The sequence below is a fragment of the Leucopleurus acutus genome (genome assembly GCF_964270905.1).
Source record: "Leucopleurus acutus genome assembly, chromosome: 13".
Taxonomy (NCBI): domain Eukaryota; kingdom Metazoa; phylum Chordata; class Mammalia; order Artiodactyla; family Delphinidae; genus Leucopleurus; species Leucopleurus acutus.
This window is the reverse complement of record NC_139155.1, coordinates 59,620,970-59,647,470: the sequence shown is the minus strand read 5'-3', so window position 1 is coordinate 59,647,470 and position 26,501 is coordinate 59,620,970. Positions and strand designations below refer to the sequence as shown.

General features: G+C 41.5%; 1 protein-coding gene across 3 annotated transcripts in view; it reads right to left on the bottom strand.

The window, feature by feature from the left end:
* PTPRM (protein tyrosine phosphatase receptor type M) overlaps positions 1 to 26,501 on the bottom strand; it is a 752,167-nt gene that overhangs the window by 244,554 nt on the left and 481,112 nt on the right. For all 3 annotated transcript variants that reach the window (XM_082853409.1, XM_082853410.1, XM_082853411.1), the window contains exons 12-13: positions 24,200 to 24,473; positions 23,150 to 23,186 (exon numbers count right to left, since the gene is read on the bottom strand). In XM_082853409.1, the coding sequence (XP_082709535.1) occupies positions 23,150 to 23,186; positions 24,200 to 24,473 (311 nt within the window). The remainder of the gene's footprint in view (positions 1 to 23,149; positions 23,187 to 24,199; positions 24,474 to 26,501) is intronic.

The window sequence follows — 26,501 nt, the reverse complement described above, 5'->3', positions numbered from 1 at the left end:
TTTACTCTACCCTCAGGTTGAAGAACAGTCACCTGACATTAGGTCAGTTTACCTCCCTGCCCAATGTCTAAAAATTCAAAAAACGCTATACTTTCTTCATCTCCTTTCCCACTGCCATGGACCTGCTTCATTTCTCTTCTGGATTTTGCTCTTGACTCCTAAGAAGACATCCCAGCCAGCCGCTTAGACAGTCCAGCCATACTGATCTTCCTAAAGAAGAGCCCTAATCATGCCATTCTTTCATTTAAAAAGCAAAACAAAAAACCCAAAAGCCTCCTAATGCTTATTACAAAAGGCAGCCAGGCCTCCTATGAACCGGCTCCCAGCCCCTTTCTTAACTTCATGCCTCTTCTCTCTCTACCTTCCTGCATCTACCTGGGTTCCAACCAAACGGAGATGCTCAGTCTCCCCCAGCCCCCTACATGCAGCATCTCCCCTTTGGTCCTGCCACTCCTTCTCCATGGACCCATCCCTACTCACATTTCATAGGTTCAATCCTACCCGTCCTTCAAAGGCCACCTAGCCCAGCACTGTTCCTGTGCCTTTGAAGGAAGTATTCTCTCTCCTACTGAACTGCTATAGCACCTTCTTTTCACCCCTCTTGACTATTTTCAGCCTTGAGTTCAGTTATTTTGGTAAGTCCTTTATATTCCATGCTAATATGCGTTCCTTGGGACAAAGGTGGTTTTACTTTTCGGCCCTCACATGACCCGGCCCAGCATCTTATTATGTGCCCGCAGTTCACGTTGAATTAAAGCTCTCTCCCAATAAGTCTCACTTTAATTTTTCTGTCTTTCTCATCTGTACTCTCTTCACAGCCGACCTATTCTTTTTCCATTTGCGTTAAAGTTCTCAGACATAGGGTGATGGGTATAAAAGCAAAGAAAAAAGAGGAAAAAATAGAAGAGTAAAGACAAGTCCAATTTTGTGGTCTTTCCTCCACCGATCCCTGGCATTTAGCGGGGGGTTACTAAGACGAGTGGGGTCTGCGGCTGCCTTCTGATGACCTTCCATGGCCATCAAGACAACATGCTGAGAAAGAAGGACCATCTGAGCCTTGGCTCCAGGGACCATGCCGGAGATTAGCCAGGGCACAGAAGGCTTTCCTCAGTATGTTGATGACAGATAAAAGTCTTTGCCAGTAAATTTACTGACCAAACTTTCATCAATGATAAAATGGGATTACTAGGAAGAAAGAGCATGGAAATAAATACTAGTGGCAAAATATTATATTTCCAGCACCAAAACAGTGAGATATATATCCATCAATGATGAGAAAGTTAACTGGGTACATATCAGAGAGACAGGAAATGAGTATCTGTCAAGAATAAAGTGTTATGAACTCAATACTTGTAATGATTAGGCAGCTGTAGACCATTCTTCATGATCATAGGTCGAATCTGTTTTAGAAGTCTTTAAACGAGTCAAAATTTCTGCTGGAGAATAATTACAATGGTCTGGGACTTTTTAGAAAGCAAAAAAAAAAAAAAAGGAGAAACGTGTAAGATAATGCTAATATGATTACAATTATTATGAGTAATTTTATTTAATAAAATGGTTATATCATTCCTATGACCTTACTTTAGAAGCATTTTCTAACTTCCTTGTTACTCAGAGAAGAAATAAGGTAGAAATCTGAAAATTCCCTTTATTAAGCCTTTAAACTGGCTAAAAGACACATGTAAATCACTCTGGTGTGGGGGGTGTGTGTGTGTGTGTGTGCACACGCATATTTATATATAAATATATGCCAATGTCTAAAGAGATTATTCAAAGACATACACAAAGTACCCACCAAATTGGTAATATCCCACAATGTTTGTTTTTTTTTTGTCACGTTTACTGTGAAGTTAGATATAATCTTGAGTAAAAAAGAACAAAATTAAACGACTGCAAGGACAGCACCTAGGCAAAAATCCCAGAAAAAAACTGGTATGCTGATAATGTGTTTTGACCAAGAACTCTAACTTGAGTAAACTGTTGTAATTAATAATAAACCATAATTAATAACTGCATCATTAGCAATACCAATAAGTACATTATACAGATTAAACTGAACATCAATTACATGGCTAGAGTGATGTATTGCTTGGATATTTACTGGAGGAGATGGGAAAACTCATCAGAGATTCTCATAGATGTGCCGAACACATGCCATTTATTAATTCCCGGGCAGGTGCCAGGCTGATTTTCAAAGACTGTTTCTCAGAGATAGTTATTCACTCTTCTGAATGAAAACAACATGTTGAAGAAAACTTATGTTGCTTCTCCTTCCCTTACAAACCACTCTATATTTTTCCAACTTCATACCCAGTGTCTGAAAAAGGTCCTCAATGAGATAATCTATCATCCCTCTCAACAGAGTTCTATTAAAGCACATCGTCTCGTGCTCCCTTGAGAACCAGTGTAATTGAGGGACAAACACAAAGAGAGGTGTCCACATCTAAACCAACGACAGTGAGGAAGGAACAAACGAACCCCCAAATGGCCAGGACCACAAAAGAAAGTCTGGCGTTTTATTCCGTGCGCTGGGCTACAGGGAAGTGCACACTAGGTTAGGCATTGCTTTGGGCTATTACTGCTTCAAATAAAGCAGCTGTCTTTGAAAATGCAGTGGTTTTTTTTTTTTTTTTCCATCAGTAGCATCATCACCATTGTTGCCAGTGGCAAGAGAACAGGCTGAGTCCTGCTGAGGCTGTTTATATCCCAAACGCAGGTAAGTGGGAAATATCATCTGTGGGAGATTCATCACAGGTCCTGACATATAATAAAATAATCACATTGCTCTCACTCTCCAGTGCTCCTGGAGACCCCAGTAGCCACGTGCTGTTCGTGTAGATAACACCCTACTTAGCATCAAGAAATCCATTCATTTTCTGGGAAGTTCACGTTTGAACCTCTAGGAAGGGCGGGGTCAACTTCGCTTGAAAGCCCTAACAGCCATAAACAATCCTCTATCAGGAAAACAAGGAACAACAAAGCCACAAAAGAAGTTACCAGCAACTGCCAACTCCTCTGCCTTGACCCGCAGCCAGCTTTGTGAGCGTCCTTTACACATGTTACTGTGTTAATTCTCCCACCGCCCCCTGTGAGGTTAAGAAATAGATTCTCACGTTTTACAGATATGGAAGCTGAGTTCTGGAGTTTAAGAGATTTGCCCAAGAAGTCTGGACCTGAGCTCACTACCTTTTATCTAAAGCAAATACTTTCTGAATTGTACACTGGGACCCAGAGGTTCCCTGAGAACTGCCCTGTTAAATCCAGGCCCAGATTCCTGTCTGACATGTTTGAAAATGGCCCTAGGAAGTGTGGCTTTGAAGATGATCCGGAGTCTAAACTGGAGGGCTTTCACTGTTCCCTCTGAGCTGATCAAGGGTAGCTGCGACTCTTAGCACTTTCCCATTATTTGTCCCTATAAGGCAGGCGGGAGAAGACAGGCAGAAACTTGAATCTGGGCTTTATCCTGAGTGGCCCACCACTGGCTTCAAATTTCTTTGAAGTCCGTAGCTCTATTTTTTTGAATGGAGCATGTAAATGTTGCCTTTTGCTCTGTGATATACTGATTTTTAATGCAAATAATGTTTTAAATGATTCACCACCAAGGAAAGTGATACTCCCTTCTGGAAGCCCTGGATTCCAGTCTGACAAGCATATGAGATGGGAAGGCAGCTAGACAAGGGCTACGGTTCCACAAAGGAGAGCGACCCCACTTTCCCCCTTCCCCTTGGGGCAATCTTTCCAGAGAGAGAGAGACAGGTTATTTGATTAAGAATATATGGTCCCTAAGCTAGAAAAACCATGGCCTGAGAACGAATCAGACATTCAAAGCCAAACCCAAGATTCTATCACATGAAAACAATGACAACTCTACAAGCAGTACATATGTGCCTGCGTGTGCCTGTGTGGGGGGGGGGGATTTGAATATGCTAGAACTTCAGAAGCCAATCTTTTTAAAGACTTTGGGCCTCCCCGTCAGCCCTCTGGAGACACTGATGAACAAGTTTTGACACTGATATTGTCAAAAGGGCAAATAAGATGAGGCACCTGGGTTGAAAGGACTGTGCTTTTTCAACTTTCTGTTTTGGTCCTGGACCTTTCCCTTGATTCTCATATAAGGTCAGTAGAGTATTTAAAATAAGAATTCTTTCTCCAGAAAAGAGTTTTGTCTACGCTACATCTATCCTTGACGTTTTCTTGATTTGCTTCCTCAACATCTTGCCCTGTTAAGATGCTGGAGGAAGTCCTGACTTCTTTTCCATTCTGACTCAGTACACTGGCTCACACCCATAAACACTTTAAAAACCTCTCACAGGGACTTCCCTGGTGGCGCAGTGGTTAAGAATCCGCCTGCCAATGCAGGGGACACAGGTTCAAGCCCTGGTCCGGGAAGATCCCACATGCCACGGAGCAACTAAGCCCATGTGCCACAGCTACTGAGCCTGCACTCTAGAGCCCATGAGCCACAACTACTGAGCCTGAAAGCCACAACTACCAAAGCCCGCGTGCCTAGAGCCTGTGCTCTGCAACAAGAGAAGCCACTGCAATGAGAAGCCCGTGCACTGCAACGAAGAGTAGCCCCCACTCGCCACAACTACAGAAAGCCCGCGCGCAGCAATGAAGACCCAACGCAGCCGAAAATAAATAAATTAATAAATTTATAAAACAAAACAAAACAACAACCTCTCACAAATACTAAGCATTTTACAGTATTCTAAAAATACTTATTTATAGGAGAAACTAGTTCAAAGTCAACCAAAAATGCACAGCAGTAAGACATGGCCCTTTGCCTACAAATTCTCAGTGGAATTCACTGGCTTCTTAGACATTAAGCTGTTGGAATTCATGTTGATGCCTTATGTTCTAAATGGTAGTCACGTTTTTCTAAAGCAAGTAAAGTGCTGAAAACCAAAGTATCACAATTGGTATCTATCAACAATAGTCAGTGAATGGCTACAATGTTGTCTAGTTCCATGCTAGCCATTGAGGTAAAAAAAACACCTAGTAAAACAGGTATTGTCACTCAGCTTTAATAAATATTTAAAAAAATATCCAGGCCTTTTCCATGTTAACTGATATCAAGTATGAATATAATTTCACTATAAAATTGATACTATATATTCCTTACAGAAAAGGCAAGAATAATTTAACTCAGTGACATAAAATCTTTTGTGCAAAATCTCTATTTTTTAAAACTGCAGGCATTCTTTTTCCCAGTATTTTGCACCTTTTACCCAAATTTTAGTTTATTTTAAGCTCAAAACTTTACCTTCAGCATTCCTTTTGGATATGCACAATGCACTAGATTAATAACAAAATTATAAGGTAGATTTCCTAAAATATAAAATCTCAATTTATGCTTTTCAAGCCAGGAAGCTCTATGCCTTAAGCAAATAAAAGACAGTTAAACATTGTTTTATCTTCCTTTATCACACTGCTGATAGAAAGAGAAAACACAAAAGGATACTGAAAAATTAAATTGCTCTCTTACACTGAAAATCTTTTACATAGAAATTCTAAAGTTTATGTAGTAAAAATGGAAAACAACACTATTTCAGGGTAATATATATCTTTTAAAATATATTACTTCTGAAACTAAATGCTTGACATTTGACTCAGTGTTTTCTTCCAAAAATGACAAGGAAAAAGGAACAGAATCTTCCCTGGCAGTCCTGTATCCTCTCACCATTGTCTTGTAACTGTACCATTTTATAGATGAAACTGCCATAGCAAAATGACAAATACAACACATAAAAGAACAAAAAGGGCAATAAATTACCAGTGACACTGCAGCCCATTAAAATGCATTCAGCTGCTGTTGCAGGAAGAAGAAAAACTTCCTCTCACTTTATATTCTTCTAGATAAAAAGGAAATTTTAGAATCCTCAAGCAACCCTTATAAGAGATGCTGAAATTCCAACCAAATTCTCCTCACATTAACTGCCCATGTTGGCCTCTGAAATGTATAGCACTGATACCCTGTTCCCTCTTTACTAAGAAAGGCCCAAGACGGGGCATGTGAATTGCTAATCCTCTGTACTGATAGGATACTGCATTTGAAAAAAGCCAGGACGCCTAACTAGTTGGAAAATGGTAGGTCTTACTCAGCCACTATTTCCAATATATTGATTATCAGTTTCAATAAAGAGTTTGGCATTTTAATTGATAAAGAAGCCTAAAGGAGGCATTTTCTTTGCTTAATTTTCACCCAAAATTCTCTCAAAAGGTCCAATCGAAGCTCTATGACTCCATGACTGGGGAATAATAGGATAGTACGTTTAGAGCCCAACTGATTATAAGTTAACTTATTTCATTATGCACTTATCGTATTACAAAGAGTTCAAGAAACTGGTAAATTTGTTGAAGTGGGTTATTTATCGAACTGTTTTATGTTGGTCCTAACAAAGTTGGTAGACAGAAGTTACACTTCTTGAATCCTCATCTCTTAACGCAGAGCTCATTACCCATCAAGCTCTCCAAGGAGACGAGAGGGTCTTCAATGTGAAGGATGAACGAGGGAAGCTTGCCTCCTAAAGTACGGACAGTGGATGCTCGTGGAGCAGCGCAGAGCACAGCCACAACAGCTAAGGGCTTCAGGGACTGAAATGCTGCGCCCTTCCTGGAAGTGCCGGACAGGAGGCTAGCCATCGGAGGCCCATGGGACACTTGGTCACGTGACACTCTGTACCTCCTGGAGACCCAGTCCTGACAGTCAGGAGCCCCTCTCGGGGGGATGTTATTTTAAAAAAGTGGTGTGGAAATTAGTTCACACCTTTAAGACCATTTTACCTTTTAGAAGTGAATTCATTCCATTGGAAAATGAGAGCTGGTCTCTGAGTACCTTTCACGTGCCCAGCTCTGAGTGGCAGGTTGTGGAAAGTATAAAGAGACATACAATACGGGCCCTGGAGTAGTAGATAAAACTATTTCCACACAGCAACGAAGAGTCTGAATGCTACAACTAAAAGATCCCGCACGCTGCAACTAAGAGCCAGTGCAGCCAGAATAAATATAATTGATTAATTTTAAAAAACCCCACCTATTTCCACACATATTTCATAGTAGACACAAGCTACCATCTCCAGTACAACACTTTATGAGCCTAATGACTGAATTCTTTTTTTTTTAAACATCTGTATTGGAGTATAATTGCTTTACAATGGTGTGTTAGTTTCTGCTGTATAACAAAGTGAATCACCTATACATATGCGTATATCCCCAAATCTCCTCCCTCTTGTGTCTCCCTCCCACCCTCCCTATCCCACCCCTCTAGGTGGTCATAAAGCACCCAGCTGATCTCCCTGTGCTATGTGGCTGCTTCCCATTAGCTATCTATTTTACGTTTGGTAGTGTATATATGTCCATGCCACTCTCTCACTTCGTCCCAGCTTACCCTTTCCCCTCCCTGTGTCCTCAAGTCCATTCTCTACGTCTGCATCTTTATTCCTGTCCTGCCCCTAGGTTCTTCAGAACCAATTTTTTTTTTCTTTTTAGATTCCATATATGTGTGTTAGCACATGGTATTTGTTTTCCTTTCCGACTTACTTCATTCTGGATGACAGACTCTAGGTCCATCCGCCTCACTACAAATAACTCAATTTCGTTTCTTTTTATGGCTGAGTAATATTCCATTGTGCTGCATCTTCTTTATCCATTCATCTGTCAATGGACGACTGAATTCTTGAAACGGCAAAATATAACTGTCTGCAGCTAAAGGTGGTGGGACTTTATCTCAGTGAGCATATATTCAAGCAGGATTGCTGAGTTTTATTATCCTTTATGTTCTTTGCCAGTTTTGATTCATACGCATACCCCGGTGAATAGCGCTCAAAATAAATGCAGTGGTGATCTCGGGCAAGAGGCTGAATGAAACCATCCCACCTCCAAGGTACTCAACGTGTTGCTAAGATGTGTTGGAACCTGTCCCTTTAGTTTCCTATCATGTGTTCTTTCATGCTGATCGTAGATGATCAATAACCCAGGGCAGGGACTCAGACTGTATCAACTCCCTGGAATTTAGCTCTTCTATTTGTATCCACTCACTCTGTTCTTTTCCTCCAGGCTGGTGGATGATCTTCCATTTCTTAGGGTTTTATTTCAGTCTCTTGGCCTTTTTCACCTCTCCTCCAATGTTTCCAGTGCATCTGGGGTGTCTAGTGCAGACGTGAACCTGTCTGCCCCTCTTGCAAACACCTCAGTGCTTCCTACTGTTCTTGATCAAAGCCCGTACTGTAATTTACAGGGTCACGGTCGACCTCCTTTCACCTGTACAACCTGAGTGCTCACGCATCCTTCCAGCCACGGTGGCCGTTTTCCAATCCTTCATTCTTGCTCAAGCTACTTCCCAGCCTGGGGCCTTTGCACATGCTGTTCCTGCCACTGACTGAGCTACAGGTCAGTGAATAATCCTACCACTTTCACGCTGTAGCCAGTCCTTGGAGTTATACAATGTGGCTAAGACCTGCTTTCAGTTATGTCTTCATCTTACAGAGAACCTTGGGTCCACAGAAGGACAAACTCTGCCTCTCTGCATTTACCCTGCCCCAGATTACTGCTCACAAACAGCACCAAGGACCCACTGGCTGGGTCTGACAGGCGGAGGTGGAGAAGTGGACAGACGCAGTCTGGGACTGGGAGTAAAACAGATAACGTTGCTGTGAGTGGGTGGGCCTCTCTCCAAACAATTCAGTGAAAAGGAAACTTTTCTATGGCTCTGGCCAAAAGAAACGGCTTATTAAAACTGTGCTTTTGTAAATGGGTTGCAAAACCATGAGTCTATTTTATTTGCAATGGAAAGGTCGACTGAATTAGAAATATATACTATAAAGAAGAGACATATTTGGCAATTCACATAAAATCAGTCAAAAGTAGGCAAAATAAACCAATGTCAAAAGATTCTCACCTTCATTCAAAATTTGTTCAAAATCTACCTATCATAGTGAGGAAAGCTATAAAATACCTAGGAATAAATTTAACAAGGAAAAGCATCAACTGTGCAGTCACTCAGTAAATAATTTTGAACACCCTCTGGTAGAACAGGAGAGACAGACAAAGCCCTGCTCCCATCATATCCTAGGAGGGAGATACAGAGTCATCAGGGAACTTCCAAGAGAGGCAGAGTGACGGCTGGACGGTGGCCAGGGGGCCACCGGGCCATGGACTTCAGGGACCACGGTCTAGGGAGGTCTCCCGAGGAAGTGACACTTGTGCTGAACCTTGGTGCTGAGGAGCAGCTGGTGATGGGAAGGCAGGGGACAGAGCAAGTGCAAACAGCCGGCGCAGGATCAGCTTGGTGATCTGGAGAAACAGAAGGAAGGTGGGCGCTGAGAGTGAGGGATGTGAGATGAGGATCTGTGAGGCTGGGCTGGAGGGTGCAGCCCCTGCACTGTTGATGCCAGGCTCGGAATTTTATTCTGCGTGCCATGGGAAGCTCTTCGACGGCTTCTGAAGAGGAGTGACGGGGCCAGGCTTCGATTTCACACGCCAGGTCATCTGCGACGTGGACAATGAATGAGTAGGGAGTCGTGGAAGTGAGTCGGGGACCCATCAAATGCCTGGGGGGTGGTGACCGTGGGAAGGTGAGATGTGGCTGAACTTGGAATACCTTTTGGGGGGAGACTAGACAAAAATGACTTATATATTTAAAAAAACCCTCCAGAATTGTATTAGAAGTCGTACAACAAGATCCGAATAAATGGAGGAATCTAGCGTATTTCCCACAGTGATAATGATGCATAAATTTAAAAAGATTCCAAAGAGAATCTCGGAGGCATTTTTGGGACCTGGCTACCTTGTGGGCACTGGACCTTCTTGATGTCTAGGATTTATCAGAGCTCGGCAGACAGATTCCTGCCCTCAGGGAGCTTCTGTTCCAGGAGGGGGACAAAGACAGTAGAAACAGAACAAATAGGCACAAAGGTGGTAAGTGCTGTGAAGAACAAGGACGTGGTAGTGGAAAGGGACAGACTGTGTCAGGGAGACACAGGGAGAGAGGCATCGGGGGGCTGCACCCTTAGGAAGGCCAAGTGTTCAAGGCAGACCTCCCTGAGAAGCTGGGGTTTGAGCAAAGGCTGTAGGGGGTGAGGGGGTCAGGCAAGCGGGGATCTGGGGAGAAATGTTCCCAAGCAGGGGAAGCTGGAGCGAGAGCCTGAAGGTGGGAGCTTGGCTGGTGTGTCTGAAGGACAATGGCGGGGACTGGTGTGGACGGAGGCAGAGGGAGGAGGGGGTCAGGGAGGGGAGGGAAGCCGGTCATTCCAGGGCTTCTGGGCTGCTGGGAGGGCTGGTAAGTAGACAGAGAAGGATGAGGGCTGGGGGATTTCTGACAGAGAAAAGGAGAGAATTCTAGTTTCATCAGAAAATGTCTTAAAAGCCAGTGTCATCAAAAGGTGATGATAACACTGTAGGAAGAGACAAAGAGGCCCTTCGCGCAATCTACATGTGAGATCTGAATACATGACATCATGGCCTTTCATTCCTGTGGGAAAGTAGTTGCTTATTTAATGATGAGACCAGCCTAACTGGTTGTTTCTCTGGGAAGAAGCTGGACCTCTGCCCTGGAAACACTTCAGGCCATCTCAGTGGTAACTTCTAGATGGATTCAAGAGTCAAAGAGAGAAAACACCCCAAATTCAGGGTCCCGGCTGGATAATCTGAGGGATGAGGAGACCTTCTCAGGCAGAACAAGCCCTGCAGTGGCCGGCTGGGTGGACGCAGCCTCTGTCACCGCTCAGGCAGGGGACATCAGTGTGGCCAAGGTGCAGACCTCGAGAATGTCTGCCTGTTTCTGCAGTTTCTCCAGCGATACTCGGAAGGACGGGAACAGGCGCCGAGAAAGCAGGCTGTGGGGTTTCCTCAGGAGTCAGTGAAGGAATGCAGTGGGGTGTCTCGAACAGAAGGTTGTCCGTAAACAATGGAGCCGCTTCCTTCCTCAGTGGAGACCTAGTTCACTGACTTCCATGTGTTATATGTTACATTAAAAAAAAAAAAAAGTCTGTTTGCTTTAAGAGCCACGTTGGGGCGAAAGAAATTCCTTGGGGTTTATTTCCTGAGAGCTTTGCCAATATACTGACAAAGATTCTTGCTGTGACCAAACTCTAGGTGGGCTCTTCTGAGCCCCTTTGACACAACAGAACATTTGTGTCCTGAGGACGATGCCCAGAAGAAGCTGGTCAAACGTCCTCACTTCCTTTCCCAGATGCCACCAGTCCAATGAGTCCCTGCTGCTCACATGGGAAGGAGGGAGAAGGGACAGGATTCTCTCTGGGGCCAAACCCCAGTCAGGCTCCTCTGGGTCCTCCTCTCCACCAGGCCCCAACCTGGGCCCACAGAGACCTGAACAAAGACAGACATAGTTTCTAACAGCTCGAGGCTGCATCCCTAGGCGACCCCAGACCCCCTGAGAAACTCAAGGCTGCCCAGAGAACGGATGCTGGTCCCAGCGACACCTGAGGACAGGGCCCTGGCTCCCAGCCTCTGTGGACGGGAGGACCTGACTTATTCCATAAGCATCAGTCAGCAAACCAGATGGTGTTACATAGACCAATGTTTCACTTCCCTGACCCTACTGATCCCCCATCACCCCTTTCCCACGCCCTCATCCTTCCTGTAAAGGCCCAGTCACCTCTCAGCAAATCATACTGGAGTGCAGCGCGACCCTTACAGGTCAGCAGTTACTGAAAAAATCTGTTTTCGCCACTTTAGCTGATGTCGGGCTGTGTTTATCTTTATCGACACACACATCTCCTACACGTATCTTTTCCAAAACTTCAAACTTTATGTGGGAATAAGTGTTGGCTAGTTCTCTATTTTTTTAGTACTAATTATATCTAGCAAGTAATTCTACATGCTCTGATGTATCTGATTTGTACCTGAATCCCAGAAGTCACCTTGTTTATAAATACTCTACAATACAGATCTTATCATTTTAGATGTATGTCTTAACCAAAACAGATGATAAAAAGTACTTGTTGAAGAAAACCATTCTCCACAGCATCTCAGAGCTGGCTGGGGTTTTAAATCATAAATAGAAATATCAATATAAAATAAACAGCCGACAGGTATTTATAAAGTGAAGTAAAAAAATCTTAAAGAGAAATTTCTAGCATGTGCAGCTTTTAATTTTCCTCCCAAAGCAGTTCTATATTATAGACAATTAATAACGAAACTGAGGGAATGAAGTAGAAAGAAGCATTACCAGTTTCTAGAATTTTCTGTGTGCTCTCTTTAGAGTAGGAGCTTTGGGGTAAGACTGGACCATTAATTCAATTATATATTCTGTTCCCTTTCATAATCCCCTAACTATGGTGGTTTAGTAAATTGTTTTTTAAAACTGTGCGTTACAACCCATTAGTGGGAAATGAAATTGATTTAGTAGGTAGCAACTAAATTTAAAAAAATGAAATAGAATAAGATACAACAGAATAGAACAGGTCGGAATGCAGCTTATTCACACAGAGCAGCATTGGTAGGACAGTTTCTAAATCTTTTGCTTCAGTTAAACATCTGTGTATGTGTATGTGTGTATGTTGGGTGGTGATGTATTCCTACTGTTGACTGAGGACAAAAACGTTTAAGAAACAGCCCCAGTGTGATGACAGGCCTGCTTATCAAACATACCAGCATCCTGCATCTGAGATTCATTCATTCAGTGAATTAAATTAGCCAACATTTATGGGCACTTTTGCTGTGTCTGACACGTTCCAGGTGCTGGGAGTGTCACCGGGTGCTTGCGTTCTCTGTTACAGAAGGGAGGAGGGTCCCATCTACACCGAGGTGAACCGAACCAGCATGGATTACATTCTGGGACAACGGGATCTAGGCTGCAGAGAACTCACTGTCTTACCAAAGTTTCCTCTAAGTACAGCTTCCAATAGCATTTGTAAGGGCAAGATGTCAGCACAATTAAAACAAAACGGACCAGAAAACTGCTAGGCATTCAGAATGCATCCCTCGTGATTCCCTGTTGGCTTCCAGAAGGGCCTGTGTTGATCTAATAAACAATGGGTCACAGATGTGAAATGTTCAGAACTGTCCCACTGACCATTTTCTAAGCAACTCGACACGAAGAGAAAGATTTTGAAATACACGTCCTTTCCCCCCATTGTTACAAAGCTGTTGTCTCTTCTCAACTACGAAATGACAAGCATGATGGACATTTTTCATTCATAAGAGCATGTGTGCGTTTAGGTTTTGGTGTCACTCATGCAAATATGTCTGATGCCAAGAGTCTGGGCAACCACACAAAGTAAACATATTTATGAGAGTTAGTAGCCCTTGACCCGGCACACAGAAGGCGCTCAATCAGTGCTCAATCAGAAGGTGCTAAGTGTCAATCGGCGATTGAATGAATGAAGACTCATGCTTGCAGTGCAGCTCAGGAACAAATCTATTTACAAAAGACAGTGTTACTGCTATCCAAGTGGATGGCTGATGCAAACAGAAAATACAAAAGAAGTATTACTTGAGCTTGAATTTATCTGGGTAAGAGTAACCATCACTAACAGCAGCAGGAAATACTGAAAAAAAGGACAAGAGTAGTTTTGTACTGGCTTTTCATGCTTATTCTAACACTCCATCATTTTCATCCCTAATAAACCAAAGTAAATGGTGGTGATCACCTGCAGCCCTTAAAGGACAGCTGCCACATACTTCAGCTAGGGATGCGTCCTCCGCAGACTAGTTACAAAATAACAAGGTACGATAGATCGGAAAGCTTTGGGAAGGAGGCTGACTTATGAAGTGTCTTCTTAATCATGGGAGTTTTAGAGAGAACACTATATTCAGAAGTTTCTCTTACTTTATTCCTAGTAGACCACGTGCTGAATTTGAAAGCAGTGGGTTATGGGGAAAGTCTCAAAAGGGGCTATTTAACTATATTCCCTACAAGTACTCATTTTATGAGAGTGAGGCCAACCTATTTTTAATGTTTGCTGACAAGACTGGTACCAGCTCAGACGTAATGGGGCAGGGGTCAGACCTGCTGAAGATCCCAGATTACCTTCAAGGTGGACACAGAACCCTACGCAGAGTGCATGGGCCAGGCCTGAGACGTAAAGGTTTTAGAGGAGAGGACTTATGTAAGAAAGACACGATCCCTTAAGTACTTCAACTGTTGGGAGGAACACATCAGAAGTTCAGGATAAGAGAGTGTCTGCAACAACTGAACTTCAACCAGTAAAAGAAATATGCTTAAAAGAAACTTGAAAGCAAAGGCAGAACTGTTAGTAATAAGTTTATAGCTTTTAGGCCCTGAAACAGAGGGCTGAAAATATGTATGGAATTCCAGCTGAGAAAGAAGTAAAATTATCCTACAGTTCTTTACCTTAGAAAAAGCAGTCTATAATTTTCCTGAGTCTCAGCTGCTTTATATTCCAAAATAATAAGCTCACGGAACAACTTAAACATTCATGAATTCTTACTATGAGTTAAGCTTTACTTTTTTTTCTTAAATGTTAGGGTATATGCCTTAATCTCATACACACAAAACAGTTGCAGGAGTGGAAATTCTATGGAATGCAGTTGCATGTTTCTTACTTGGCTTCCTCACGCCTATAACTCATGCAACAAACTACCATATTGGGGATGCCTCTGAAAGCAGAACTTGAGTCCTGCTCCTGTGACTGTGTTAGAAACCTTGACAATGGCTTGCTTCTCTTGCAGGACCAAAGCTGGTCTTCTGGCATTCTCTAACCACTCACCTTTGATATGCAGTAATGTACTGGATTCTTTTCCTATATAAGTTTATACGTTTGTCCATATACCTTTAGAGGCAGTTCAAACGGACAAGCTAACTTCTCTTGGTATAAAGAGGCACACAGTTCAATTCCACGACTCAAAGCCATTCAATTTTTTTAAAACTTCCCTAAATTATTCAGTGCATTTGACTTGCAGATGTGCCTCTGCTTGCTATAAACACTGTGCTTTGAAACAAGGATCTGTAAGGAATGCAGTCAGCTCTGCTCCAGTTGTAGGGACTTGAAAAGCTGAACAGCGTCACCCCAAACATCTTTGGGTGGCTTCACTTAACAACACTGGCAGATGAGCCTGTGTATTGTTAAACGGGTGTGCAAACTAGACCCTACAAGGTGAAAATAAACCCCTCACGTTCAGATCTCGACGCCTTTCTGGATTAATTTGGATAACTGGGAAAACATCTTTACGTGTTTTGATTGAAATCCTCTGATGGCATTGCCATTGCAAATCCAGCAAATTTCATTCTGTATAACATTAGGCTAGAAAGGAACATACCGACAGACACACAGACAATGGGATCATGCAGCGGGGCTGTGCTGAATGCAGGGGTATACATGTGCACACAGAAGAGGCCGAGCACACCACTTAATTTAACGCGGGCACAGGTCTGTACCGAGAGTCGGAGACATCGTCAACAAGCCTTAAAGCGAAGGAGGAGATGTAGAGGGGAAACGAAGCCGAGAAAAATGAGCAGGAAATGGGCAAGATGACTCATCTATACTTGAAGGTCTGACCTGTCAGCTGGTCGTCGCCTGCAGCAGGGGCGATGCGAATGTGAGGTGTCGTAAGCTGAGTCACGATTATCGCAGCTATGGCAAAGGAAGATTCCCAGGTCAGCATGCATGAGGGAAGAAAAAGCCAGACTGAAGCTAGGCTAGCAAGGAGAATCTCCATCCGCATATCACATCATCTCAACTTTCTTCCAGCAACAACAAAAAGAGAAGGAAAAAGGAAAACAACCACAGCGAGCCGTTGAATTTTCTGAGTTTGTTTCCCTTAAACAGGCTTTCATCAGGCAGTTGGATTTCTAACCATGACACAGTTGCAAGCTTGGGCTGAGACTGTGGACAGATTGACTAAAGGGGGGGAAAAAAAGCAAAAATCAAGGATCTAGATGGAACAGTGTTTTCAACTGCTCCTGAGAAGGGGGTAGAAAGATTCATTGCTAATTCTGATGAGCCAAACTTGAAGCTTTCAACATGTAATAGGTTATTTAAAATTCTTCTGCTTAAGTCACAATATTTTCTCTTCTTGCTAAAATCACCTTTGTGAAGAATATTATCTTCCTTCACTAAAAACATTTTTATGTAGAGAAATTTCTCTGATAACTACATTTCCTGTAGAGAATTTCCATTTAGGAATTTTATTTTGTCACATTCAGGGAATGAAAAAAAAATGCATCTCAAAACATCAGTTAAAAAAAAAAGACTAATCATTGCCTTTGCTATAGTTGTCATGGTTAACATGTGACCAGAGAAATGATTAAGATTCTTGAAGCAGACCAGGCGGGCTTCTTGGTTTGCCTGAACAGCTCAGCAGTTGAGTTTAAATGGTTAACATTCATGACACACAGATATTGAAAAAAAAAAAAGAGAGAAAATTAAAATGTCAGTTCTAACATGATACAGCTGGAAAATGATGCAAAGAAAAAATATTGGAAAATTAAGGACAGGCTTACATGAAAGATGCCTAATTTACATGGAACAGCCTGGGTGCTATCAGAAATGTGGCAACAAGTAAGGAAAATAGATCATCTCCCATCTGCAGACAATTATAAACCCAAAACTGCTGGTACATAATAGTTTGAAATATCCCTTTGCACTATTCAAACAGTGTTGCTCCTTGTAACCAGACAACAGAGGCAACTGGGTTTAAAAGTGGTATCATCATCTTTCATGTGTTACTAATGAAAACTTTTTAGTTTTGCTCCGTGAGATGGATAAACTAACAGTTTGGACAGAGAATGGAGAACTCCCAAGATATCACAAAGATAATTTTCTTGGTATGACACAGTATGCAAAATTGCATAATAAACTGTAAACAGTAAAATGTTATTTCTAAGACTCGTGACAAAGTTGGTACCAATTCCAAGTTTACGCACAGAACACTTGCTTGGTCATAGATACTCTTGTTCAACCAACATTCCTGTGCAGTTTTCCATTACTTACAGGAAAATTTGACCTAGTCTACATCTTAGAAAAGTTACATTGTTTCTATAAAAATAGAACATCTATCCCACACTGAAATTGGTAAACAATATGAACAAAAAGATATTTGAAAAGAGCTATGTCAGGCAGCCCTGTATTCACAACTCAAAAAGAAGACAAGTTATAAACTGAGGCTCAAAACTCAAATGGAAAAGTCCACAACAGGGATCAGGAAGGATTTCTACCTGATCTCTGTGTTCTGCCTTGTAAAGTGTTCCTTTGTGACAATTATTCTCGGTTACAAGGAAAAAACTTGATTTTGTTACAAATTACTGTAAAATAGGGGTCAGCTGGCCCACTGCCTGCTTTTGCAAATAAAGTTTTAGTGGCAGAGTCATGTTCATTGTTCACCCATGATGATGGTGGCCCTTCCACAGCAAAGGCAGGGCTGAGGGGCTCTGATGGAGACAGTGTGGGTCGGGAAGCCTAAGATATTTATCATCTGCCCTTTACGGAACAACTTGCTGCACTATGTCTTAAAATATCAAAAGAATGCATTATGAGAGAGAATATCGCTGAATTCCTAGGCTTTAAAGATGGCGTCTGGTGCTGATAAGCTTAGGGTCTCCTTTAGGTACAAAGGTGCGCACGGGAGAGTAAACATCACACCTGGTGTATCGGCTCCTAACCTGCCGTTTCAGTTACAGGTGGTGGTATCTCCTGGAATTTGAAGACCCAGTATTTACCAAACTGGGTTTTATATGACTCTAGGGCTCCTTGAAAAATGAGTTTGGATCAAATAAATTTAGAAACTCTAGGGCTGAACAAAGTTAAACAGGTTTCCTTTCCTTGGGAACTTCTCGGGGGCCTTAATGCACTCATGATATACATTATGGAGACTTTCAGGTCGAGAAAAGGAAATATTTTCTCTACAAAATGCAGAGCGACAAACGTGTATCATATTTATGTTTCTATTTCTAAACCCATAGCTAAATGATAGCAGATTAGCATATATGAGCGGCCTTACTATATAATTTGTTTGCTTGTGTGTTGAATATGAGTAATTAAAAGGAATCTTAATTAGCTTTACATCTCGACATTCTTTTCAGTTCTTTTTATCAGTGTACTTTCATTTTGTACTACTGCGGCCTAGAAAGGATGGCGTTTCTTTGAACAAAACAATGAACAGAAAAACAGTGTAGAGAAACTTCTCAAAGAGCCTAGTGATTAAAAAAAGAAACATTCACATTTCTGAATATAGTTAGAAATTGTATCAGCACAATAGAAATCCTTCAAAGTTTCCTGAAGGTCTCCCAGCAAAGCACATTGCCATAAAAATGTAAGTTAAATAAAAGACTACACTTAAAAACAGTGGAGCATTTTTGCACAGAAAATTCACCTTAAAATATGACATTAGAATAATGGTTTTGTTTTCTTTTTCTTTAAGGTTTATATCTGACTACTATAATACTTTTGAAAATAATTTAGCATGTGGTTTTCATGCAGTTTTTGTCTTGATTTCTAGCTATACTGCTGTTAGTCAAATCATAGCAAGGAGAGGAATAAGTTAATACATATGACATCCCCCCCATAAACTAAAAACAAACAAAAACCTCAAAATTTTTATGAACTCAAAATCCTCAAAATTTAAAAAGTGATATATATAGTATCTATGTCTGGAAGTTTGAAAGATTACACTATGCCTAATGTAATAGGCACTTAATTTTTTTTTATCCTCTTAAATTTGTTGAGGCTTGTTTTGTGCCCTTGTATGTGGTCAATCCTAGAGAATGTTCCATGTGCACTTGAAAAGAATGTGTATTCTGGGTTTTTTTGGATGAAATGTCCTGAAAATATCAATTAACTCTAACTGTTGTATCATTTAGGATCTCTGTTGCCTTACTGATTTTCCATCCAGAAGATCTGTCCATTGATGTGAGTGGGGTGTTAAAGTCTCCTACTATTATGTATTCCCACCAATTTCTCCATTTATGTCTGTTAGTATTTGTTTTATGTATTTGGGTGCTGCTATACTGGGTATATGTATGTTGACAAGTGTAACATCCTCTTCTTGTACTGATCCTTTTATCATTATGTAGTGTCCTTCTTTATCTTTCTTTATGGCCTTTGTTTTAGAGCCTGTTTTGTCTGATATGAGTATTGTGACCCCTGGTTTACTGTCATTTCCATTTGCATGAAATATCTTTTTCCATCCCCTCACTTTTGATCTATGTGTGTCCTCAAATATTTTTTTTTAAATAAATGTATAACAAGAAAGCTCCCAAATGGCTATATTGTCAAGGAGAAACATAGCTGGCATCATGTCATGGAAAAAGTTATTTTATGGGAGATTAATGCAAAGTATACAGTTTAAACTAATTATTATATCAATTAGAATGACTATACCTCATTTAATACAAGAAATCTAATTTACTAACAAGACAGATTTTTACTTTTAAGTGAAAGTAAAAGTTTCCTGTCAGTTTAGAATTGATCATCAACAAATTCTTTAGAATTGATCGCTAACAAATTCTTCCAAAACTAGCAGAAAAGAGTTTCCACCCTACTAGTTACCGTAGGCAGCCATAAGGTATGTGAAAGTTAAGGAAAACATATACAAGCATTGCTAAGACATAGCTGGATCAAGTGGTGTTAAACAGAATTCAACTATAAAAATGTGAATGTGATTAAAAATCAAAATAAAAATTAGGAGAATCTAAAAATAGCTAAAAGCCATTCTATGTACTCCACCATAAAGATTAAAAAGAATCCTGTTGGGAGGGTAACCCCAAAACATCAAGTATATTGTCATCATATGCTGTCTTTCTTTTTTTATTTTTACAATTTAATTTATTTAGTTAGTTAATTTTTATAAATTTATTTATTTTATTTTTGGCTGCATTGGGTTTTCATTGCTGCGTGCAGGCTTTCGCTAGTTGCGGCGAGTGGGGGCTGCTCTTTGTTGCAGTGCATGGGCTTCTCATTGCAGTGGCTTCTCTTGTTGCAGAGCATGGGCTCTAGGCACGTGGGCTTTGGTAGTTGTGGCTTTCAGGCTCAGTAGTTGTGGCTCATGGGCCCTAGAGTGCAGGCTCAGTAGCTGTGGCACACGGGCTTAGTTGCTCCGTGGCATGTGGGATCTTCCCAGACCAGGGCTCGAACCTGTGTCCCGTGCATTGGCAGGCGGATTCTTAACTACCGCGCCACCAGGGAAGTCCTGTATGGTGTCTTTTTAACTCAAGGGATAGAACAGTCTGGGGTGAGTTTGCCTATAGCTAACCACATATACTTACGATGAATCTAGGTATATAAATTAAAGGAAGATACATAAAAATACAGGCAATCCCCCAACATATGGAGATATGTGATGACCCACCTTAGGTATTTTCTGGTGTCCAATTTTTTATGAGGCTTTATATTTGAGATGATTAGAATCAAAATGTACCCTTGGAATATGATTAAAATAATCACTACATTAAATTTATAACTAGCATGAAATATATCTTTAAGAGACATATCCGTGTTTGAAATTACAAATTAGTTCCTTGTGGAAAAAAATCCACCTCCATACTTTCTCTATAGATACTTGTCAACAGTTGTTTCATGAGAACACTGAAATCTTTGTAAATTCAAAATGCTGCTCAGGAAAGTGGTTTAGTGTCTGCAAATTCAATTAAGCCACTATATTGTCAGCGCTAAGTGGCAAAAACAGTCAAGATGCTTGAACTCTTTTCAATTTCAAACATTTTTATGATATGGTACCAGTAACACTGTCAGACCTGCCTATTTCTCTGTTTTGATGAAGTCATCAAGATGGAATGGCTTCCTTCATTGCAAAATCAATTTTAGTATGAATAAGCAAAAAATTATCTGATTATAAAGGTGATGAAACATTATACGGTGCTGTAAAGGAAGGTTGCTGAACCTGTACATATAGAAATTCATGAAATAAAATGGTACCAAACAGTGTAGTTTTCACCCAGCAGGAGACTATCTCCTGAGGTTCCCTCCTGTGCTGTGATTTTATGAATAGGAATGACAAAGTGAGGCAATGAAAATTAAAATTTGGTTCCCTCTTCCCCCCGAAAAGGTTATTTGGTTGGATAGAGTTTGTTGCTGTGTAAAGGTTTGCAAATGACTCAGAAAATATGAGCAGAGAAATATTTAGTCAATCAGGTCATCTGACTGCCTAATCATCCTTCGGCAAATTGAAAAACAAATTACAATATTGATTAAATCTAGCTGATGGTACAAGAAAACGATCCAAATCACCATCTAATTCAATCTATTGTGAAAACAGCAAACATCACATTTCCATATTTACTAGTGTTGTTTATATAATTATTTAACTCTGCACATGAACAGGATGGCAGATATTCTGTTGTTTCCAGAGTCAACTGGGTGGTGACTCGGTTCTAATAAAAAGGAGGACAGATACTTATATGCTGCAGAACTACGATTGGCCAGAGGTTCTGCTGGGTGAAAAGCCATGAGATACAGGGAAACACTGGTGTAGGAGGCCAAACGCTTGGGATCAAGCCTTGACACACAGATTATTAGCTGAGTGACCTTGGCAAGTCAATTCATCTCCCCAAATAATGCATTTTCTTTGTCTCAAAAATAAAAATAGCAATACATGTCTCCTTTCTCACAGTAACTTAGAAGAAATAAATGAGAACATACATATGAAAGTAATTTTAACTTTCAGCTGTGATGTGAAACGCAAGGCATTATGAATCAGGCACTCTGGAACTGGGTTTTCTGTTGAGACCTCAAGGGTCAGCAGAATTCAATAAAGCAATCCGAGCATGGGCCTTGATCGGAGGCCTGAGAACGTCGATACCTCATTCAAAGGCCTTATAATACTGTGATAATTAATAGTCAACAGCGAATTACAGTTTAGAAAACACATCAATATCTGTAATCTCATTTTTTTATTAATTTATCCCTACATATAAAGGCTCTTAATCAGGTACAATATGATATAAAGAACTGAGTGTTTTAAAATCAATATAAGGAGATTCTTGGAAATAGAGCTATGAGCCCATGAGGACAAACAAAATACAAATAAGGTGAGTACCTCCCACAAGGCCTGGCACGTAACATGAAACCAAGAAATGTTTGTCAAGTTAATGGAATAAAAAGGTCATGTTTCTTCAAGAAATAAGAATTCAATGAGAATTTTGAAAATGCTGATGGGCACCCATGATATATTCAAACTAAGCTGCCTGAACGTTAAACAGCAAAAACAAGATACGTTCATCCAACAGAACTTGTCAAGTGACTCCCTATGAGCTGACAAAATCTGGTGCTGTCTGCCTCCTTGCCGTCCTTCCCAAATTCAATCTCCCAGCACTTCCTCCCTGTCCTCATGGTTCCTCCACTGATCTGGAAGAGTGCGTTTAACTACAAGTGTTAACGTATACTGCCTCGTTTTCCTGCAGCATCGGATGTTTCTCGCGGCATCTTCTCAAATACTTCCACGTGGGATGGTAAAAGCACACTGCGAGGTTGACGAGATGATGTTACAGTACGTGCGCGCGCACACACACACACACGCACGCACACACGCGCGCGCACACACGCACGCGCACGCACGCACACGCACACACGCACGCACACACACACGCACATGCACACACACACGCACACAGCACACACGCGCACACACACACGCACACACACACACACACACACAGCTGCACTCTCCTCTTTAGGAGGCCCTGTGTGGTGAGCTTATGCTGGTTCATCCTGATCTACCTTTCAACCTCCATCACATTTTCTCAGGATTGTAACCAGGCCTGGGAAACACAAGGTCCACAGTAACATCACCTGGTTCCTGGGTTCAAAGAGACACACATCCCCAGTGAAAAAAGCCCACGCAGACTCTACAGATGTGTTATAACTAGATAATTGCTTTAAAACAGCATCTGAACATTCATTAGACACAGTATTACTATGTAGGGTACTGTGGTTTATACCACAGTATAAACGAGATCATATAAAAATTAATTCTATTTTAATAGAAGTTTTAAAAAGATAACCATTGAAAACTGCTTTGAAACACAGAAATGTGACTTCTCATTTAAAAGAAATACCTGTGTGAAACACAGTCAAGTTTAACTGGCCTACAATCCTAGCACACACCTAGGAGCACACACTGATTTCAATGACATGAACATTTCAAGAAGTTCTGAAACGCCATCTAAACTCGTAAAGGACAGAAGACAGCAGAGCTTCGCACAATTTCAACCTACCTTTTGTGGCCACTTGGACACAGTCTATTTTGGTTTCCTGTGTTAAATAAAGAGGGGGAAAAAAATCACTATTCATGTTTTATGTGAAACAAATAAAATCTCTGCAGTTCTCTTTAAATACGGATAAGGGAGGTTCTCATTGTTCCAAGTGTGGCATTAACCACACAGTGATTAGCACTTGGACTGCGCTCTGATACATTTTCCGGCTCCAGTGCTGGCGGTGGTGCTGGTGGACACCCTGGGAGCAGATGGCGAGCCTGGAGTTACACACAGAACGCCTCTGCCAGGTGGCCCCCCTGGCTTCCTCCTCCGGACCCTCACTGGCTCCCTGTGCAGACACTCGTGGGCAAAACCTGTGCCCCTGATTTCCCCCGTTCTCACTGGCCAAAGGCAGTGATGGTACCGAGACCCACCCTGTGAAGGAGGAAACCACTGTCATATCTGGAAAATTCGCCCTTCCTTCTAAGGAGACTTTCCTATCTCATCAGAGCTCTGGGTTGGTCTGAACAGGAAAGGGAAAAAAATTCAAAAACAACTTGATAGTTTTTATTTTGTTTCTATCTCATCTTTCCAAAGCTGTTTTCTCTTAGAAAAAAAAAGAAAGATAACTAATTTAGTCCCAGCTATAGGAAGCGTAAACTCTTGTGGAACCAAAGAAATGGGACAGAATATGCTGAAGAGACAGATGCTGTGAATCTCACAAAACTGTAAATGAGCTGAGTGTACGTGTTAGAGCTGTACTATTTCCCTGTGAAATAGTAGGCTAAGCAGAATCACTAGCCAACTTTTGGTAACAAGTAAAAACTGAAAATAAAAACCATCATGTTGACAGTATCTTCTTCCTACCCAAACAAATATGAATGTATGCATTTCTTCCCATGAATTTCTCCAGGTGAAAATAATTTTAAAAGGAGAGAATAAAACACATTTATTCCAAGTAAAGGCACACAAAAGCATGACTTTCCTTCTTACTGCTACCTTATGTGGTCTGACTGTGTTCGCACTGATAACACTGAATGGCCTAAGTAAACAGCCATTTATAAAACTTACCCCGTTGGCTCTGCTAGCAGCTTGGAAATAAATTCTGTAGCTTTTATGGGGAAGGAGAGGGGTGTTCCAGTATCCATTGTATGTCTTATTATCACCAATAGTAAAAGGCTGAGCCGACTGGAGGCTGTTGGCTGGGAATTCAGCAGCGAAGTAGTACTGGGAGTTCAGTAGAGAAGCATTCTGGAAGTGGATGGGCACCGGGTAGCATTTTAAGATTTCTGTTGTCTTTTTAGCTCTTCGAGGACGCTCTTCCTCGACAACTATTTGGTAGACACTAGAAAAAAGAGAGTATTATCAGTGATAGTTTCGGATAACAGAGTTGATTCCCATGGTCTTCAACTGTGGAGACCCACAGTAGACCCCAAATAAAGAACACACTGGATAGAGCCAACAATAAGTGCTTAGTGCCTAATGGACACGGATCCAACACTTGCCCCATGACAGAGAGGGAAAGTGCTTAACGCCTTTGCACAGGACTCTCTCACCCCCAAATAAGACAACTTCTGGAGGGAAAGAAAATTTACCATAGTTAAAACGTTTTCATAGAACAATCTCTGCTGTTTACGTGAGCAGGACACCAAGGTAACATTCTTCTTACATGTAACTGAAGATGAATTTGTAGAAAATGAACTCAGTTTACCTAGTCAATGAACCAATCAATATTAACCGTAAGTTTATTAAAAAAGGCAACGTAATATTTTCTTCGGTGACATCTGCATGATCGTGTGTGAAGTTTTATCAAGTCACAAGATACAATGTGTGATGATTCGGGTTAACCAAGGTGGAACTTCCCATATTTTCTTCTATTCCTTTGCTTTCACCATATTCGGTCAGTGGAAAGTGAGGACATCAGAAAAGCAGAGAAAAGGCACTGGAATTTCAAAAGCCAACACCCTGGAGTTACAAGTGGTTTCTAAGAGTAAATCATGAACAGGGCTACTTGAATTCTATATAAAGATAAGATGGGAATGAGTATCCTCAGAAGATGCCTGTGAGACAGATGTCCCCACCAAGGAGTGGATCTCCTGGTCCCTACTCACCTTTCCCTCCCCACCCCCCCTCCCATATCTGTGAATTTCGAATTAACCTTAGGAGAAGAGGAGAAACTTTGAAGGGATGGACTTCTTTATTGAGCTACATACATTTACTAGAATGATGAACTGCTGTGCAGTTTGGTTGGGGAAAAGAAAAGTTTCTAATACTGAGAAAAAACAAACCTCGACAACAGCTTTCAAAAACTGAATCCAGACTAGATTGCAAGTCCTTCTGACAAGGAGATATATCTTTTTCTTACTTTGTCAGAAAAGCACCGTGACTCCCCGAGCAACGCTGTAACCCTGGGGCTGCTCAGCACAGCCACTCATTAAAGCCGGGGAAACAGAATAGAAGGGAGGTGCCTACCAAGGCCAAGAGGTGGGGTCGGCCCGGAGAGGTCCCTCTCTGTGCTCCTGTCCGTGTGAACTCTGAATCTGCACCCAGTGACTCTCCTGTTTCTGGAAGTACAACCACTTAGCACATTCTATTTCAGCCACGCAACGCAGCTGCCGTTCAGTTTGTAATTCTGTCCAAAGAAAAACTGACGGTTGTACAACATCAGAATGACTGCTCAGTAGGCAGGGAGTCCAGCAGGCTTACAGTGTACATAATGATAAAGGGACTTCTGAGCAGGGATGTAAACTTAAAGAAAAGAAGAGAAATGTGACTCTTACTTCCTAACATCAAGACTTTCTATTGGTCCTGTAAGATGCTCCACCAAATCTTCCCGAGTTCTCACTGCAGGGTGTATCCAACATGGAAGGAAGAATTTAGGAAGGACCTTCCTTTGGGGGTGGGGGGAACAAGGAACACAGGCAGAGACAGAGGGGGCTTTGATTTCACTCCCGCTTCTCCCTGACCTCTTACATCTACAGTCAGATGTGGCGATTCCACTATATCTGCAAGTTCTTTGGCATTTCTCCCACCAAGTATGGCGTTGGCTAACCTTGAAGATTGCATGCAACCAACAGAATGTAACAGAGGGACAATGTGTAACACTCAAGGCTTCGGTTAGAGAAGTGCAAACATCATTAAGAAAGTGTGACTGTTTTCCTGCAACGCCTTCTGTCAGGGTAGCAGACACTGGCGTGTGCATCCCCCTAGACTCTACTCCTAATTCTGCTAAAACTGGGGTTTTAAATGAACATCTTTGGTTCTTATTTTTTTCCTATGAAATGAGAGAATTAGATGGGTCTCCAAGGTACATTTTATATTTTTTTTATTCAGAATTTTTATTCAGCATACAAGAACTACTCTCACAAGATGG